This window comes from Dromaius novaehollandiae, chromosome 12 (assembly GCF_036370855.1).
Source record: "Dromaius novaehollandiae isolate bDroNov1 chromosome 12, bDroNov1.hap1, whole genome shotgun sequence".
Classification (NCBI taxonomy): domain Eukaryota; kingdom Metazoa; phylum Chordata; class Aves; order Casuariiformes; family Dromaiidae; genus Dromaius; species Dromaius novaehollandiae.
This window is the reverse complement of record NC_088109.1, coordinates 9,727,629-9,747,719: the sequence shown is the minus strand read 5'-3', so window position 1 is coordinate 9,747,719 and position 20,091 is coordinate 9,727,629. Positions and strand designations below refer to the sequence as shown.

Sequence of the window (20,091 nt, the reverse complement as noted above, 5' to 3'; positions counted from 1 at the left end):
TTTTGGTAAGACTATTATTAACTGCACAGATCAAATTTATTTCCTGCCAATCCATATTTAGGCACTTGTGAAATGCCAAGTTTTTCTCCGCACTCTCCTTTTTCTGAATACCTTTTGGAGCTGTTAGTGCTCGTAATGTAAACCATTTCTAGCTGCAAATTGGAAACCTCTGAGCCATAATGGTCTGTTGCATTTCGCTGGCTGTCTCTTGTAAGCCCTACATTCTCATGCAAAGAGGAAAAAAAAAGTACCCCAACCTAAAAAAACCTTATGAGATTCATGTTTAGAAAATTGGCTGCATACATCGTAGCTGTTTTTTAAACCTCAGTACCTAAGTCACATTTTCCATTCCAAATATTAAGAGTGGTTAAACTATGTTAAAGGGATATGCTCTACCTCCATTCCCTTATGAGCTTTAGGGAGTTTTAACACAAAGGAAAATGGCTCTACAATTAAAAATCCTGGTAGGCTAACCACGTCTTGCAGTACCTGAAACGCACAGCAGCACCAGAGAGTCTGGAGGAGACTCTTGACGCTGTTAATGACCTGGACTGGCTTTGTTGTCCAAGTGGAGAAGTAGGCGGGACAGAAATGCAGTATGTGTGGTGGCAAATGTATTCAGAAAAGTATTCTTACATTCTTTGTAAGATGCGTATTTTTAATAAGGGGCTAGTCTTCACTATAAAGTACTGCCAGTGAGGATGTTGTAGTTACACTGATGATACTCAGACTAGCAGAACTGTGTTTATAAATTCATAACCCCAAAGAAGCAAGCTGTTTTTGTTCTTGGATTAACTCCTTTGTAACACAGTTCTTTACATTGTATATCTCCTTAGCCTAATGAAGCTGGAGAAAAATCAAACTGAATTTAAGGGAGCTCCTACTTTTGAAGAAAAAACTACTTATTTTTAAAAATGCAAGTTCTCCTCTACACTGCTTCTTGGGGTATTTAAAGCCTGGATCACCCAGGAAACAGCATGGAGGTGTCCCCCATGCCCTGCATCCAGGAGTATTCAGGCAGTCTGACTTTTGGCATCTCCTGAAGTACTCGTGTACCAAACGTCAGTGCATTACACGTGGAGATCGGTCCTCCAAGGCATGCAATGGAGCCTGCAGAAGGTGAGCTGCGATACTGCGTTAGCAGCTTTTCTCTCATTAGTTATAGAAGGAGCCTAGGCTCATAAGTTAGGTGCTAGAAGGTAGGGGCTATAAATACCCCACAGTATGTATGCCTGAATATGTAGTTTTGTCAACTGTGGTTGTCTGCAATGAGACAGTGGTTTCTGTCACAGCTTGCAGAGTGTGATAGCCTACCCAAAGTCTGCAGAAAATAAGCTTGCTTGCTCTTGTGGCTTTGATCGTATATGTTCCCAAAGTAGAGGTCAGATAAAAAAAGATTCCTTGTGTATTATTTAAAGACTTCTTTTCTGAGGAAATCTCTTAGTCTGTGTAGTCTTGACTCAAATCATTCTTAAACGGAGTTGGAATTTGTGTTTTCCAGCCCCCTTCAGTGCAGCTCCTTGCATTTAAACATGTGGCTACAACACTTGCTGAAAATGGACCCAGGACTCTCTTCCCAAAGGAGCTCTGCCTCTTTATAAATGTGCAAATATAAGCCCCATTGGCTTATTCCCCGAAGACTGGGAAGAAGGACCAGGGTACTAGGTCACTCTTTCCTTAAGGCAAAGCCGTGTGATGTTGCAGTGGCACAGGAAAAACTGACCTTCAGCGTTCTGCGATCTCCTGAATGCTCCTCGCAACACATCAGCTGAAGTGGCAGTGTGCAGGGAGATTGGGACGTGAAAGCTTATTTGGCCTTGAAGCATCCCAGAGATGCAGGAAAGAACATTACATGCAAGCAAATCTAAAAAATAGTGGAATCAAAACAGAATGGTGAGGATCCCAGAGACTTCTTGTGTAGGGTGTGCTTTTGCAGGGTGAGCAAGAAGGGAGAGGAGTGTTTTAGGTCAGTAGCAGAGGGAGCAGGTTGTTGAAGTCCTGGGACCCGGCGAAGAAAGGCTTGGGAAGTCAGAATTCGAAATGATTGTTTTTTATTTGTGCATTGTTTGCATTGCAGTATTTCATAGATAAGCTTTGTCCCTGAGGTTATTCAAATCAACCCAAAGGTTTTATTCTCTTAAGTCCGTTATTCAAGTTATTTATGTGTTTGTTTTTCGGGAAGCCTTGCTCTCAAGCAGGCTTTGTAGGATGGGGTGATTTGGGGATTGTTGTCCTCTGAAATGCCGTGTAAAATCTGTTGGTGTTTCCTACTGGTTTTCGATGGAAAATGAGCAACTAACTTCCTTAGGCCATCACTGGTATTGGCTTGGTCCTCCCATGTATCTGTCAACTGCCAAGTTCAGTGGACACTGGGTGAACGCTCTTGTTCCTGACTGAAGTTTGTCTGTTACTACCTACCCTGCTCAAAATAATAATAGAGAATGCCTTTTTTTTCAAATCGTTTGCACCTTTTTTAATTTTAGGGATTTTGTTGAAACAAGACTAACGAACACCAGTAATACTGGTGCAAATGGTCCAGAGAGTGTAAATGTCACTATGATGTGATTAGTGTTTTGTTTCTTCTCTGACTGTAAACTTGTTCCTACTAAAGCAGCTGTAAACTTTTAAAATGTTTTTGAGTAAGATTCATTTACTTCTTCAAGCTGTTTTGTAATTAATTATTTTTCACTCACAAAATACCGACAACTCAAAGAATCTGAAACTATTTAAAAGAGGTGGTTGGGAAAAACTAATTAATGAATACTTCCAGGACTCTCAGGATTGAATACAGATATTGTATTAGAGCCTTGAGCTATTGATTATGCAGATGGTAGTTTGTCTGAGCAGAGCACATAGTGTGGCAGCTTAAAAGCAGTGATAACTACTGTGGTATTTGTTTTTGTTGGCGTCATCAAATTTTAATGTGAAAAGGAATGTTTCACTTCAGAGACCTTGGTTTACAATTATTGCATAATGATGAATATTGATACCATTTGCAAAATCTCTTTCCTGTTCCAAGTTCTCTGAACTATTTGAAAGCTTTCTTTAAATAAAAAATTAACTTAATATATTTTTCAGATGTGGAAGCTGAGGCAGAGAATTTGAGATATCCTGAGATAAAGTGAAGTGAGGTAGTGAGGGAGAAGAGAGGAATTACGAGGGAGATGATTGAACTCCTCAGCCAGTTCTTTCCATGATGTGGCAGCTGGTGAGCCATGCTGCTTCCCCACCATCAGTCCTTAGGACTCGCGTTTTGTTGTCCTCTGCCAAACCGGTGAGTGGTGGCCCAGGTCCTCTGAGCCCCTGGGCACAGCACCCCCAAGTTACACCGTGAAAATCCACCGCGAAATTGGGGATAGGCGTTTGCAGCTCGGTGTTGCAGTCTGAAGCACAGAGGCTCTGAAGTCTCTGCAGCGACTGGAAGGCAATCATGGCCAGGAGCTGGCTGGCTTGGAGGTTGCGAGCAGTGAAATCTGAGAAGGCCTTTGTTGGTGGAACAATAGTGGAGGTACGCTGGGAAGTGCTTACAGTGAAATTTTTTGCCCCTCCTTCTACTCTCCCCCCTCCCATTCCCCAGCCATCTCCTAAAAGAGGTTTCATATAACCGTATTTGCATTTTGCACTTTGCAGTGTCTTAAAATTTTATGGCTCCTTGGATTTTACTTCCCGGTTAATGGTTTTTCACTTTATCCGTAGTTGCTGTCATTAGGAGAAGCTGGTACTGAAGGACTGTACGTTTGCTTTATCCGAATACTGGGAAAATGCTGTGCCATCCGGCACAGTGAAGAAATGCTAGCGCAGAGCATCCTCCTCTGCAGTAGAAAACGGAGTGAAAAGCTGCTACCCACCCCCATTCCCTCATTGGTATGGCTACTGGGAATAAAATGGAAAAATTGTGGAAGGTCCTTGTTTAGATGTTCTTACCTGTTGCCGCTGCTGTTTGCGGCGGTAGTCACCGAGTAGTTGTATGAGAAGCACCCAGCGTGTGCAGGTGTGACCGGGCTTCTCAGTAAGGGCATCATTTGCAGCACGCCGCCTCTGTGGCATCTGACCACTGCCTCTCAAAAGGCTTTTGTTCCTGCTTTTTCTTCTGGTGTCACTGACTTCTGCTGCTACTTTGTTTATTCTGTAAAATGCAACCATATTTCAGAGTTTATTGGTATTATCCACTTCCTTGCTTTCTGGACTGCACTTTCCTTATTATTCGGCCAGACTTGCACCCTAGTGTGTGACAAAAAGTTGCCGGCTGAACTACCGTAAGAGCACTGGGCGAGGAACTGGGCAGGAAGATTGGGGAGAGCGGGAGGTTTACATGGGATAACCTCAGTCATCTCTTACAGCGTTCGCTATACAGCCCGTAGGGGTACTCAAGAGGTGATTTCATGGGTTTTTTTTTTTTTTTCCTTCATCTGTGAACTGACCCTCTTTCTTTCTTCCAAGCTATTTCACGAGCGTCTCTTGATTATTCTGTGTTACTGAAGGAGATTGTCTTCTCCCTTGGGTTTTACTTGCTGTGACATGATAACGCATAGAAATGGTCAGGGTTTAATGGGAGAGAAGACAACACTTAGAGGAAGGAGTGGGACCTGCCTGCTGTGTGGTGCACCTAACTAGGGATTGCTCAGATGCTTCTCATCAGGATGCTTTTCTCCATCTCTCTCTCCCATCCCCAGTATGATTAGTGTTTTGGTTATGAACTGTTGAGAACCTGTGGCTCTTTGACAGTAGACTGGCAGTGTACAAATATTGTAGAAGTGATAAAATGTAATTTTTATTCTATATTTAGGCACTTAGTACTGAGCGATGTGAAGCGTGCATTGGTGGAGCTGATGGGTCCAGGTTTGTTGTCATGGGGAGTCCCCAAGATGCTGGTCGCAGAAACCTTACTGGGTCTGACCCTGTGGTCTTGCTGGACACCGACAGCCTTGGGAGGACGCTTTTTGGTCCTGAAGAAATCAGTCCACCATTACCCACTTTTGTGTCTTCCCTACGTGCTAGTGATTTTTTCAAGTGCTCAGTGTTTTCAAAAGCAAGAACTATAACCATTTTACAGGTTTTTAAATTGCACAGGCTTTTAGGGTATGTTTAAACGTGTTAGAAGTATCAATTGCTGTTTTGAAGCAAGCTTTTTGCACTGGGTAAGAAGCTGTCATCGGGCAGTGGATGGAATAATGTACAATTCATGGTTTTCAGATCTGTTACTAGCAGGAAACGGCATTTCTTTGGATGGCAATCTTCAAGGCGTTCACAGAGAGGGACGGAGCAGACTACAGGAAACTGTTGTGGGAGACAAGGAACTATTAAACACTCTAGGTCCTTGTGAACTTCAAAATGGAAATGAATAATTATTGAGATTGCAAAAGGAAAAGATTCAGCATTTTAAAATACAATGCAGTTCTTCTAGTTGTTGAATTTCTTCAGAGATTGGTTTGATGCATCTTAGAAATTCTTTGGTTTAATGAACAGTCAAGTAGAGAATACTTTTATGCTGGACTGCTGAAGGAATGAATATTGTATTATATTTGCCATTTTTTTCTTCAAGCATTTTGGGTATTCTGTAGCTGAAATAAAGTATACGGAGCCAACGCTTTAAGTGTAACCACCTCTGCTGTTACTTTATGATACTCATTGATCTAGTTAATTAATGCATAAGGCTAAAACACTTAGACTTTGGCCTGTGGTGACATGTTGGCCTGTTGTTAGAAACCCAACCTGTGTCCTGGAGACAAAGCTTTTGGGTACAGTGCGTACAGGTAGTAGGCACCTTTGCACATCATAGTGGCAGTTCAGATAAGGATTTTTGAAGGCTAGCAGTCTTCCTACCGAAGAATCTATTTAACTTCTAGAAGCCCCCAAAGTAGTCCCAGTACTTCTGGGAAGGCAGAGAGACACCAAAACATCTCTTGCATGTCAAAGGCTTCTCGCATTTATTGTAGACTTCTGAAAATGAGGCAGGTGTCTAACTACGATGAAGGAATTTAACACTGGGCTCCAGTTTTTTTAAACTCTTGGCCCCTCTTTATTCTTTCTTTTTGAGCTTGCAGGCTCTGAGTAGAAATTCTGTCTTGGTAACTTAACCCTGAGCAAATATTTACATTCATGAGATTCTTGCTACTTCAGCAATCATTTTGGGTGTTGAGGTTGGAGCAGGGTGAAAGTTACTGTACCAAACACTGGGGCTGGGGAAGGAGAGGGGGAAGGAGGCACGAGGAGCTTCCAAATGTGGATTTACTGTGTTTGGTAGGAATCACCTGTTCGGTGTATTTTGGTTGTCACTCCGCAAACAGGGCAGTAATCTCAGGAAAACTTATTCTGGATACCAGGTGATCTGCTACTGTCCCTCTGCATTTGAAGGGTGTTTGTGATCTGAATTTCACCCACATCTTCAAAGTGCTGGATAAAAATACTTGTGTGAAACTAAAGTGGATGGAGTGGTGGAAGGGAGAGATTGAGACAGAAAGACAGAAAAGAAGGAGAAAGTAAGTAAAATGCAAAAAACATTGGAAGAGAAAGGAAGAGGTTTTGAAGAAGGAGGGTTTGAAAGTCAAAATGAGCTAAGAAATCTGAGATTTGGAGAAGAAAATATCCATGAAAGACCACTGCTTGAAATAAATCTGTGGACACTGCAGAAATGAAGGAAAGGTTCTCCGGGGTACAGAACAACAGAGAAATGGGAAAAATAGGTCAAAGGAGGGACTTGTATCCCCCCAAACCAGTAGACCGAGGTACCACCAGATGATCTCCTCTGTGTTTTTATTTCCTGGAGGTTGCTGTTGCCCAACAGCGTGGCTGTGCTGGCTGTGCCGGTGCTGGGAAAGGAAGGGGAAGGCGGTGGCCTTGAGTCTCGTGCCCTTGGGGGGGAATAGCTGGCTCTATAAGGACATTTTTATGGGGAGGCTGATCGCTGACGCAGAGTCCCTCTCGCTGCCCGTCTGAGGCCCGCGAAATCTGCCTCTGACCTGCCGTTTTGCCCTGCGTCCGCAAGCAGCGTCGGTGAGGTTCGCCTCCGATGGGCGGCTGAATCCAGATCGAAGGGCTGCCGTCGCGAGCCGTGTCGTGCCGATCAACTGCAAGCTTACTCCCACGGCGCAGATTTGTTCAAGATCTGGTGCTGAGGGCACTTTGTGCTCGCGGCTTTGCGTCGTGTGAGGTGTTGCCTGTCGCGCTGTAGCTGGCGCGGAGGCGTGGAGCCCGCGCAGCCGGTGCGTTGCGCGCTCCGGTCGGTTTGCCAGACGTACGGCAGCGTGTCCTCCGTGCGGTCTGTGCCCGGGCTGGTGCGGTTCTGGCCAGGTCCCTGGGAGCCAGGCAGGCTCCACCACAGCTTACGTGATTCAAGGTCTCGCCCTGGGCTGCAACCGTGCAGAGCTGCGTGCTGGAACGGTTACGGTTTGCATTGAAGTAGCAGATGCGGTTTTTCTATTTAAGTTTTTTTCCCCCTCTTTTCCCATTTGTTGAGTATCTGCCAAGCCCTGGTTTGGGGGTGGGTGGATTCGCCTGGAGGGAAATCTCACCGTTCCCGATTTCCGGCTGGGGGGCAGGTGTGCCACCGCGGCGGGCGCGGGCGCGCGTCCCGGCTTGGACCGCGGCTTCCCAGGAGGGACGAGCCGTGCTGCCTGCTGGGCCGCTCTCCCGCTGCGTTAGTGGCTGCTGCTGCAGCTCTTACGGCGGGGGCAAACGCGAAAGCTGCGGAGGGGAAATCTCCCCTCGTTCTTACGCAGTTGAGAAACTCATTTCTTAAAATCCTTTCAACTTAAGGAAATACACATCTTGCCTTGTCGTTCTTAGTTTACTAATGAATCCGCAAGTGTTCACAGGTGACCCGCTCGTGGAGATTAAGCTTACCTCAAAATTCAATGGATGCCTCACTCTTCCGTGCTGCCTGGAGATGGTCAGATTGTGCCGCTGCTCTTAGCTAGGGCTGTTTGATTTTGCTGGTTGTGAAAGCAGTTGCCGCATTTGGGATGCAGAACAGATGCTGCTCTTTTTACTCACTTGAAAGGGAAGTCTAATCTTTTTATATTTCCCAGACCACGCAAGTCCTGAAAATCATTTTAAAAATTGCTGCCCTTCTCGTTAGGACAGAGAAAGTGGGGAAGTGCGTGTTGGGGATATAGCACTGGTGTGTTAACCATCGAGCTGGTCCAGTGTTTAAGCTCTGCCAGTGACCGCAACCACCACTTCAGACATGGAAAATTTTGTAACAAATAGTTATGGAATAGCTAGCACCAGGAGGTGGTTTTATTTTGTTTTCTTCTCCCTTCTCCTCCTCCCCCCAGTTATTTAAGAATTGGGTTGTATGCTAAAGCATGAGGGTTTGTAAACTTCCAAAACTCTTCTGCGCTGAAATGGGAATTTTCATGTGGATGGTAGTGATTTAGGAGTGCTATTGTATGTTTAAAAAAAAAAAAACCTTAAAATTCTATTTCTAATTATTTTTATATCAGTGGAAATGCAGTGCTAGTTTTTGAGCACCGCCGTGTATACCCTTTAGCCATGTCCTGTGGCAGCGAGTTCCCCGCCTGCATTTTCAGTGCTTGGAAAAAGAGGAGAACCTCTTGCATTTGATTTGTGATTTGGTTGTGCTTTGTAAGTTAGTTCGTTGCTCCTTTTTAAGAAAGCACAGACAAAGCGGTGCCACTGTTTTACTTCCGTGTATGTTCAAGGTGTTAAAGCGCTGTATTTTGACAACAGCTTCTGGGGGCTGGGGAAGGCTCGGCCCCGCTGCTGCGTGCGCAGGGAAAACGCTTGCGTTTGCAAGCCGAGCTCACTCTCCCAACGCGACGAGAAACCCGCAGGTAAGCTGGAGTGTGGTGTGCACCATCCCCCTGCCAGGTTTAACATACAGGGTATTCCTGTCCTCATCAGCAAAATGCCTGTTAAAACGTAACCTGTAGTTCTTTCATAAAAATGCCTTGAAAGCATCCGCAGTATAGTAATTTGGCATGCGTTGAAGCATAAAGCTAAATTCTGGCTTGTATTCTGCGTTTTCTGAGTTTAGCATACGTTCTGCGAATTGTGTATGTCCTAAGTTGGAAATCAGTGGTACTGTTAACAGTCTTCACGTGTGTTTGCAGGACCATGAGTTGCTGCTCCTGTTAGTTGCTCCGTCTTGCCTATGTAGGAAGGTGGTTTTATCATCATTAGGAAGAGCAGAAGTGTGTGCTGCAAATGCATATTGTGCAGGAAAGTATGTGCTGTGAAGGAAAATAAGCTTTCAAACAAAGCCAGTGTCAAAAATCAAGCGTGACCTCACTTAACAATTAGCTGTGGCAGCAGAACCGCCGTCAGGTGATGCTCTGCTTTCTGTTCAGGGCGGGCTGGGAACCCGGGAGCCATAGGTGGTGCCTGTAGCTGGGGAATGGGATGGTGAAACGTGCTTAAAGAACTTAAACCTTGATAGCAAAAGTTGTTTTTTGTTGTTGTTCACAACATCTCCTGCTTTGCATCTATGTTGGTTGGGTCTCTCAGCCACACAGAAATCAGCTAAAATTATAGTCCAAATCTGCCAAACTCATTAGATTATCCTGCCTTCTCCTGTTTTCTGATTTATTCCACAAGCTTTATCAGATGAAATTCAAACTGCAGTTGCTTGTCTGGTTTGTCCCAGTCGCCTGTTGTCCCACTCCAGGATGCGTGAGGAGCCCCATAAGCTACCGATGGGGCGAAAGGGCAACCTCCCGCTTGTCTTCCCTTTCTCCCTGGCCGTCGCCCCTCATCCCTCCCTCCGTCTCGAGGTTCGGTGGTACCTTACGTCTGCAGAGTTTCCTTGACGAGGTCCTTTTCCAAGACATGTTTCTGTTGTGGCACCTGCTTGGTTGACAGTACATGTTAAAAGTTAATAAAAACACAGAGTTGCTACAATTATAGGCTAACTTAGTGTCGATCTTCATGTCCTTCTATTGGCCAGATGACAAAAATGCGTGTTTGTACTTACAGCCTTCTGAAACTTCTGGTTTTAGATCCCCTCTGCAGGGTTTAGGTAGATCACGTGCATGTAGTATTTTGAGTTAAATGCATGATCTTACTGTTGCATCCCCCGTTTTTGTTTTTTTCCAAGCATTTTGGTCCTTTATTTTGCAATGGAAAAAACAACATGATGTATTAAATCAGCCATTTAAGCATGTAGCATCTGGGTGTAGTGTGTGGAGCTGTGGGTGTGGTGACATGATAAATAACGAAAGCGATCGCCACGGGGGCGGCACATCGTGCGTCCCGCACCGCCGCGGCCTCGCTGAGGAGCCTCTGCACATTGACAGCGAATTCGGCCCCTAGCCGGTAGTGGGGTGAAAAAAAGATGAGGCCGAGTCTAATATACACTTGATATATGTTCCTGCTATTAAAGGAGTATTTCATATTGATCTTTTAACTTTTGAAATGCATTAAAGATTTCTAAATGTCTTATGCTGCAGTGTTCCTAAATACTGCTAAATCATGATTTGCACTGAAAGCCTTAAAATATTTCTTGTGGAATATAATTGAAGTTTTTTTTTTTTTTTTAATGTTGGTCAGGATTTTCAAAAACATCACAGTTACTCAGGGGAAGCAGCTCAAATGTAACTTGATCCTGTAACTTCCATTTTGCTTGTTTTAAGACTTGAAAATCTGGTGCGAAGTGTCTTCTACTAGTCTGTGTGCAGCTTGAGCCTTTTTTCTACTTTTTGGTTTGTTTTTTGTTGTTGTTGGTTTTTTTTTAATTGACAGTATTGACTGCAGTTGTGTCCTCTGGCTGAAAAGGCATATGGCAGACCTTAAAATCAAAGTCATCATTTTGAAGTCCGGCTTACTGGTGCAACAGGACGACTGTCCTTCATTTCGCAGAGCGGCAGAGTGTGTGCAGTGCTCCGGCTTTTACCTTGTCAGCAAGTTTGACGTTAAAAGACGTTGCCCAAAGGAATCATACGCTTTTACCCCGACTCTCCAGCTGAGGGGAGGTCGCACTTACAGGGGTTGACAGAGGACGGAGCAGGACGCGGGCTTGTCCACTCCCCTGAGCAGACTGCGCTTTCCAGGGGCGCTGGTTCCTCGCGCAAGCCTTGAAGCAGCGGTGGGTAACTAGTACGGGGCGGGAGCTGATCAGGCTTGTTGCATGCCCATTAAGAAAGGATCTCTCTTCAAAAAATACTTATGGGAGAGGGAGACTTGGCTGGGAATCCTGGTGGTGATGTTCAGGTTACTGTTAGGTTTATCTGCAGTTCTGTTTAAAGCCCTCCTACCTCTCTATAGCATGTCCTTGAGATGTTGTCGCAGTTGGGTAATCGACTCACAGAAACGTACCCACTGAATGAGTGTAATCTATGTACTGTGTATTATGTCCAGAATAAAGGAAATGTAGTGTATAAGAAGACTTTTATTTGTAAAGACTGTATTTGACAACTAGGTTTGATTTTTCTGTTAGGAACATGCAGAAATTGGATGTAGATTCTTATGTTTTCGGTTTTGCTTTTTCTTTAAGTGATGAAAGTGTGTTGCTGTGCCTTTAGCTGACACTCAAGGTGACTCTGGATTTGTCCCCATCCTGGCACTCTGCTGGTCTATTCAAAATTGTACATATATCTTGATTCTTCAGTTAAACCTCCTGGTATTGATGCTTGGAATTAACTTGCATGGTCAAATTTTTTTCCTTTTAAGAGCTTCATGCTGGATCTTACAATTGCAGGATTTGAGCTAGTCTGTTTAAACAAAAACCAACAAAAACTGGAAGTCTGCAGTTTTTCTGCATTGTTACTTTTATGTTTGTTTAATGGCAGTCATGATAAAGTCTGATTTATGTGGAGTTTGTAGCACAGCCTTCGCTGTGGATTTCTACAAGCAGAATTTTGGAGTGCTCACAAGCATTTGTAGCAGTTGCATAATGACAGTGTTTGGTACTGTGCCCTGGCTGAAATACATAGCATATGAAGTAAAGATACTGAGCTATCTGGTCACTTATTTGGAACTGTTCTGGATAGGACGGTACTGCTGCTTTCTGTTCAGGCCCGCCCGTTAGCTGTCCTCTGCATGGTCTTAATATATCTGTAAGCGCTAAAATCAGGTTAAACGCACTTTCAGTTTTTGTTGACTATTGAAATTAAATCCTGCATTTTTTTTTTGAATTGCAGAATGATCCTTTCTTGAGAGCAATCAGGAATATGACTTCCTTCCGGGCTTAGGATGTTTTTCAGTACTGACAGTTCTGTTCTAAATATTTGGTCCGAAGGAGAAGATTCATGTTTCAGCAGGCAAACCTGTTTCCAAGTCCGTTCAAGTTGCTGCAACTTTTCAAAAACGTGGATGCAAACACTTTCAATGTCTTCCTCCCCTCAATTTCTGTCATACTGACCATGTAAAAAATAACTATTACTATTTGTGTTTAAATTTGAACAACTATTTTCTTCCCTAAGTCTCCAAATTTAGGAGTTCTCCTAAAGCTCTCTTCTGGTCAGCAGTCGGTAGTCAGGACCTTGCTGTTTGGGGCTGAAAATACAGACCAGGCTGAGGTATGGCTGCAGTAGCTGAAGGTGTGCTGACTGTGAAGATGGCAAAATCTTTATTAGAAGTGATTGTGGGTATCTTTTTTTTTTTTTTTTTTTTTTTAAAGGGGGTCTTGGAAAATAGCATAATCTTTTCTGTCCACGATGGAATATCTCAGTCCCATTCAAGGCAAATAGGCAGATCCTTTGTAATATGAACTCGGCTTTATTTTACATAATATATGTTGTAATGTAAATTATAACTGGATGGACTTGTCACTAGAAAACAGACATTATTGTCTGGAATCAGGTTAGCTAACCCACTATTAGAAGTGGGTTTGCAGTGTTGGTAGACAAGGGCATGCCATAGTCTTATATCACCTCGCCGGGATTATAATAATTAGTGAAATGCTTTATATGCTCTGCAAAGTCGTGTTTAACTTTGTGTTTCTTAGGCTGGCACCTCAAAAACAAGCACTGATACTTGCTTTCTGGTGTTGCAGGCAGCCTAGTTGAGACTGAGCAGACCCAATACAGCAAAACAAAAAGCATTTATCGGTGCCTTTTAAGAAAAAGAGGATTCTCCTGAGTTCATGGGGACTCAGTATTGTCCCTTGCAAGTATATTAAGCTTTGCAAGAATATTGGTGTTTATTTTGGTGAAGTTTAGGTCAAAAGTATGCACAGAGCTCTGGTTTAACAGCTGTGTAAGGAACCGAGTTTTTACAGTTCCCTGTGAGTCACGTCATGAACTTCTTCGCGTTCAAATGTTGGGTAATTCCTGGATTGTTTTTAAAGTGTTTGAGGATACAGACTGTAGAGTAATGTCATGGTTAAGATCAGGAGTGCTTAACAGTTAATGATTTTCTTTAATATATCAATATCATTAGGAAAAACAGGATATTATAAGTTGTTTTTCTATTATCTTTTTCCATTCTCTCTAATTACAGGCCTGATATGGACTTTATAGTTTGGGTGGCATGATGGACTTTGGTCAATAAAAGCAGGAAATGACAGAGACAAATGCTTTCTGGCTGCTACACCCTGGTGTTCCACTGGGAAAATAAATGTAGGAACAAAACCTTTTTTTATGCATTTTTGTTCTTTGTCAGATGGGTGAGAGTTCATTACAGTGGAAATGAATTAAAGAAGACGTATTTGTAGTTCTGCTTATGAAAAACAGGGGTCTGTCTAGAAAGACTAGATATCTTTTGAACCTGGATTTTTTTTTTTAATGAATCTGTAGAAGACCGGAGGAAAAGTAGCAACAGCCTAAGGTATTGGATCATTCTTGTGTATGTGGGATGTTTTCTGTTATGGTCAGTAGCTTGGATTGCATATGTATTTATGAGGATATTGGGAAAAGTAAGAAGCTGTATCCTAAAAAGTAGGAGGATTTGGGTTCTCCTAAAGAAAGGAGCTTTGCAGTGATTTTATTCAATGAGAAGAACTTGAAAGTATTGACTCCTCTTCACCTAGTCTGTGTTTTGGAGGGAATCAGTGGTAGTAGAGGTTGTCTTGGATTCTTATAATGGTTAGTCAAGTCTAACAGAAGGAAAATATTACTGTCATTCTTGATACCTTCATTTTCTGCTGCCTGTTCCTCAGTGCTCTGCTTGTGCTGCAGGAAATTCCGAATGGAGAATTTTGCTTGGAAGGTTTTTTTTTTTTTCCCCCCCTCTCCTTTCTCACCCTGCAAGCCTGAGTTACTACTGTGCTGGCAGACAGCATACTTGGCACCAACAATAAAGGCAACGCTAGAAAAAATTGTATTTAAGGAATCTGTAAGATGTATGTCAGGAAGAAGATTTCTTTAGCTGGGAGCTGGTGCTTCGGTGGAGTGCTGTCTGTAGTGAATAATCTGGCGTTTCAGTGAGTCCTCACAAGACCACAGATCTGCTCCACTGGAAAAAGTGGGTGTTGTAGGAAACTGCAGATATAGACATGCTAATTCTCTTAAATCTCTCAGCTTCTTTCCATGCCCCTAAACATAGGGTTTGCAGTCCCTAATGGGGTATGAAGGCGCTGCATTGAAGTGGCTTTACTTGGCGTTAGATTAAGGCATTGTGGGGCCTCGAGCCGCGACACAGCTTGCGTCTGGCCCGGTGCTGCGCGGCCGTTCGTGGCCGAGGGCTGCTCTGATCACGCAGGCAGAGCTGGGGGCTTCTCGCCCTCCTGGGAGGAACAGCGGGGCCACATCTGCGCCTCGGAGCAGCAGGGGCACGTGCATAGGGCCTTATATATGTGTGTGAGTGTGTGTGTGTGTATGCATACATATAAAAAACAGTCTTTAAGAAATATTTTTATCCTCTGTAGTTTTTACCAAGCAGCCTGGAGTTAGGAGGTTACGGAGACCTAAATGCTGCTCGCGTGGCTGTGGTTGCAGCTTTTTTTGCAGTTAGGCAGACTATATTTTCCACTTAGTCATTTTACAGTTTTTAATCTCAGGAGAACCAGAAACTTATCCTGTCGTAAGTTCTGATTTATACTGTGTAATTTAAACAACGGTAGCTGTAGGTGTTTGTGTACAGTGCTTGCACCTTAATCTGACCCTGGATCAGCTCCGTGGAAGCGGGGCTGGCCTGTAGGTAATGCTTTGTGGTCCGTCAGCTCGGCGGGTCTTCTGAGAGCTCTTGAGAAAGTTGGAGATGAGGATTGACTTTGTTTCCTCTGATCTTTTGAAGCTTTTTGTCTCTTCCTCACTTCTGGGGCAGCTGAGGACTTTATTTGGAGTCTTGAAGAAAAGAAAAAAGGATGAGGCTATTTGAACTGACTGGAAAATACTGTGATACTCGAGAGGTTTGCTTTTAAGGCTGCCCAAAGACTTGGGTTGGATCTAGGTTAGCTAGTCACTGGCAAGACAGCTCTTTGCATGAAGAACCGGGCCTGGTTTTCTGGGGGGAGATAACCTTGAAGGTTTCAGCTTGGCTTAGAGGGCGTAAGCACCTCGTCTCCCTTCCAGCCGGCTGGGTCAGCTCTGGACCTGTGGCATCTCTCCATGGCAGGTACGGGTTGGGATGCCGATGCTAGCGGTCCCTAGCAAATGCTCTTCCCACGGGATGTGTCTGTAAGAAAGTAGCAGTGAGAAGCTTGCTTTTTGCCCTTGTCCAAAATAGCCTGGATTTTATTAAGAAATGCTGCCATGGTTTACTTCTGTATTGTGTCAGGTTTGGGGAAGCCTGGATGTGACTAATAGGGGAGGCATTAAGTATAAAGCTTGTAAAGGATCCCCTGAGTGTTTTTGTTCCTTGTTTGGGAGTGGAAAGCAGTTCCAACTGGTCATGTCCTTGCTACAGATTTCATTATATTTATTCTTCATTTGTACTATTTGCATAAGGGGAGGCTATAGCCACCCCTTGCTTATTTACCTAAGCAAAGCCAATTGCTAAAACACTTATTTTTTATGTTAAAAATATCAAAGAAAGGAACACTAGTGTGTGCATGCATATATATATATATATATATATATATATATATATATATATATATATATGTATATATATATGTATATATATATATGTATATATATATGTGTGTGTGTATATATATATATATATATATATGTATATATATATGTAGTCTATGTCTACATCAGCAAGCAGTGCAGCCCAAGAGAAGTGGGTCTGTGAATGAAGCGGGCACTGAGGACCCTACGTGTGCCCTGGGCATGTTTGGAGGGCTTTGCACAGCCGTCTCGGATGGTGCCGTTTGGTAAGGTTTAGTTCGAGTCGTAGCTGATTTCTTTGTCCAAGTCTATGACCCATCACGAGATAGGAGCTGCAGAGAGTGGATTGGTGCTGTATCCAGAGTGCATGCATCTGGGGGAAAAAGAAAGTGGCTTTCTGCATGTTCTAGGTACAGCAGTGTCATGGGAAACCTTGGCTAGGTTTGGGGGCAAATTGCAGTCCTCAGAGTGGTGCGGGCTAGCTTTAGTCCCTTGTGTAATGTGCCCTTTGTCAGTGCTGATCAAGTGAGCTGTATTTGAGATTTGCACCTGACTGAGTGTAGCTTCAGCAGTGCTTGACAAGTGGAAGAGTGTTGTGGAAGCAGTTCTGCCTTCTCCGGCAAGCAGGCCTGGCAGTGGTTTCAAACAGGTACAGGTAGCTTCAGTGCTGTCAGCACTGCGTGAGGTTCCCCAGCAAATGAACAAAAGCACGTGAAAGGCTTCATGGAGATGCTGCTGGTTTTCTGCTTTATAACTTCATTACTACTCTTCTTTGTCCTGAAAACTTATCTTGAGTGTTGCCCAAAGATATCTGCCCCATGGTTTGCTTATCAAGTTCGGTAAATAATGTTTTTCAAAACTGGTGATAACACATTAATATCGGAAAAAAGTTATTTTAAAAGCTGGAGCGCTGAAACTGTGACAAAAAGTTAATCTTTTGGTGGTGATTATGGCAAAAGACTTTATTTTTTCCTCTGTAGTTTCATTAGGATTTTGTTGTCGTCCCTCTTCTCTTCCTGGCTCTGTCTCTCACCCATACTTCTCTTCGCTGGTAAGGAAGGATATATGTTTTAATCATGATATCAGAGGTAGTTAATCTTGGTTTAGAGAGGAGAGACCAAAATGCGTGTTCAAAAGGCACAGAAAATAATAGGAAGAATGGTTTAGAGTTTGGTATTTGCTCCGTTATTTAAAGCATTGCAGCACTCTTGTTGGCCTTGATTAAGGCATCTGAATTCTCCTTTTTCTATGAGGGAGAACAGTGTTGACGTATCACTGAAGATAGCTGTTTTCCCTTCAAGCTCCAGTTCCAGACTCAGGTAGTTACTTAAGGATGTCAGGTTACATTTAAAAAGATTAATTTGAATAAGTGTGTGTGGTTTTTTTTTTTTTCTTTTTTTTTTGTTGTCTTATCTGGAGACATATGGAGTCTTACAGGCTCAGAAACAGGAACACTTCCACACTTATTTATACATCTGGTGTTTCTGTTTCAAGTGATATGCGAGGTTACTTTAGGCCTTATGCATGGTAAGTGGATGCTTTTCTTTAGGTTTTCTGAGAGAAGGCCCTAGGTAACTGTAGTTTCCAAAACTTCAGCTGGGTAAATCAATAAGTTACCTAGCAGTGCTACGACAAATCTGATGGCTGATCTTGTTCTAAACACTTGCACCTGATAAGGGTTTGTACTTCCGTTATTTGCATGCCAAAGGCTGTAGGTAAATATATTTTCTGTGTTTAGTTTGCTTATGTTTACCTCCCTTCTAAAATACGTGCTAAGGGTTACTTTCCATGCAGTTCTGTATCAATCCACCAGATGACACTTGATGCTTAAAGATGAAAAGGCAATAAATGATTTCTTGCATTGAAAATTCTATATTTCTTTAATTGATTTTTTTCCCCTCAACTTCATCACACTTTATTTCCAAAATGTTTTCTTATGGCACTTGTAAAATTTTACATGTATGTATGAAAAATACTTACATGCCATAACTGTGCTTTTCCTGGTGCTCATAAAAGAAATCTCTCCTCACAATTTTTCTTAGGAAGAGCTTGAGCAAGAATGTTAAGTGCAGAAGATAAAACCACAACCATCATCCCCTTCTGATGAGCCGCTGTTAAGAATGACCCTCTTGTTGAACGCGAGGTTAAAGTGGGAGCAAAGACGGACACTGTCGGTTGTATTCCTAAGCTGTTAAGCTCGTTGGAAGGGGGTGCTGTGACCTATTGCTGCGGTGGAGTCCCGGTCCCTGGTGGCACCACAGCGTTGTCTGCAATTGCAGATCTGTCCGAGCTTCTGGCGCAGCTCTGGCGAGGCAACACGTTCTTGAACGCTGGCCCGTCCAGCGCATCTCCTGGGAAGGCTCCCGAGAGAGCCCAGCTGGGATGTGAAATCACAGCTGTAGAAGTATTTTGCTGTAGTAGTATTTGTTTTTAAGGCAATAGAATGATATGGTGTGCAGGGTCCTCGGTGACGGTGGTGGTTACAGACTTGGGGATCACCACCAGAGGGCTCAAGCATTTAGAGAAGTAGGACTCGGTCCCTTTGCAACACATGCTAGAGGCACAGAAACCCTTAGCTTCACATTCAAGCTGTGTTTATCTTAGTATTTTTATCCAGATGTAGCAGTTTGTTGCTGCCATTCATCCAAAGAAGCAATGCATAAATAAAGTGAGGAGAGTAGGAAATGGGTTGTGTTTATTGTTGTAGCTCAAACTGTGTAGTTTGAACTTTGTATTTAGGAGGCTTTTGGATGTGTAAAAAGGGTCAGTGTCTGGTTTGTAAGTGTATGTCAGATGCATAATTTTATATGAAGTGAACCTCCCCCCCCCAAATCTCTGTCCCCTCCAAAAAATGTCTTTCTCTTTACCCCCGGGGAACACGTTACGGGGCGCCTGTGCCTGGTCGGCGTGCTCGGTTGCAGAGGGCCGGCAGTGGCAGTGGCATGCCTCACCGGTGTGTTTAATCAAAAGCTTTCAGATCAATCCAATATTTTAGTGATACTATTTTGCAAATAATACCACTGAAGTAGCTAGCACATGAGCTTCTTCCCATGGAAAACACAAATCCCTGGCCGTGCTTTATTTGTTTTTAGAGGTACCCTTTTTTTTATTATTATTTATTAACTAGCTGTTTTGGATTTCTCAGGGAAGTGTCTGCTTTGAGGCCATCTGTCTCAAAGTACTTCAGTTTATGTGGCTGTGACATGGTGTCGTGGTTCAAGTGACCTTCTCCTCAGCACTTGACGTTCTTGTTTCTCTTCACGTAATGTGACTCGTGAAGAGGCAAGGGCTCACGGTGGCTCCTCGGGCACTCGAGCGTGTAACGGGGCACTTTCCCCTGTTCTGACGCTTTGGTGTGTATTTAAGCACGCTCTTCATTATGATCCCAGTATTTGGTAATTGTGCCACACAAAGCATGTGATAACTGGGAATTTCCTGGCGTACTTTTCTGCCTAGGCAGAAAATAACAATTTGCTGAGCTTGATGTAATTCCTTTGGGATTTAAGCTGGGATTTAAACGTCCTTGGAATACGAGGTACAAGGCGCAGTTCCAGCCGGCCCCTGCCGGGGCTCCAGTTCAGACCCAGCAGGCACGGGGAGCGCTGGGAGCCTCTGGGCAGTCTGCTCCGCTCCTGGAACGTGGAGATGGCACATCCAGGGATGCGCTTGCCGTCCTCAGCGCTTGGGGCTGTGTTTTGCTCCTGGGACCTACCATTTCTAATGAGCAGTTGTAAGGTCTGAAGAATTCAAGGATTTGTGATTCAAGGGAAACTTTGGAATCTCTAATTTGGTTCCTGTTTTCCATTTTGTTTTATTTTTAATAAAAATGAATTGAAAAATTCTGATAGACCAGAAACTTTAACTTGTCAGCTTTAATGACAACTTGTTATTCTCTCTTTGGACAGCCAGCAAAGGGCAGAAAAGCTGCCGTAAATGAGAAATATAGGAGAATGATGTATCTTGCCAAAGATCTGGGAATCATCCGCTTAGCAGATGCGTAGAGTATGTCTTGCCACAGTTCGGCTGGAAGATGTGTGTACACAGCTCATGGCTTTATGCACATTTTCGATGTAATGACTGCATTCCTCTGATGGGATCCGTTTGTGTCATTGTCACATCTGCTTTGGCACCTCCACCCATGCTCGAAATCCGCCCCACCATTAGTTTTGGGAAAATTAAGGACAGATCATTCTCATTA

At 43.5% G+C, this 20,091-nt stretch overlaps 1 protein-coding gene across 4 annotated transcripts in view; it reads left to right on the top strand.

Moving 5' to 3' along the window:
- The window catches only part of FGD3 (FYVE, RhoGEF and PH domain containing 3), a 116,682-nt gene that overhangs the window by 680 nt on the left and 95,911 nt on the right, over window positions 1-20,091 (top strand). The window contains exon 1 of one of the 4 annotated variants that reach the window (XM_026102831.2): window positions 1,089-1,119. The exons of 1 other annotated variant lie outside the window; for it this stretch is intronic. In XM_026102831.2, the coding sequence (XP_025958616.1) occupies window positions 1,104-1,119 (16 nt within the window). In that variant the 5' untranslated portion in view covers window positions 1,089-1,103. Of the gene's footprint in view, window positions 1-1,088; window positions 1,120-13,563; window positions 13,726-20,091 lie in introns of those variants that run through there. 2 more of the 4 variants (XM_064518898.1, XM_064518897.1) reach the window with 2 other exon arrangements.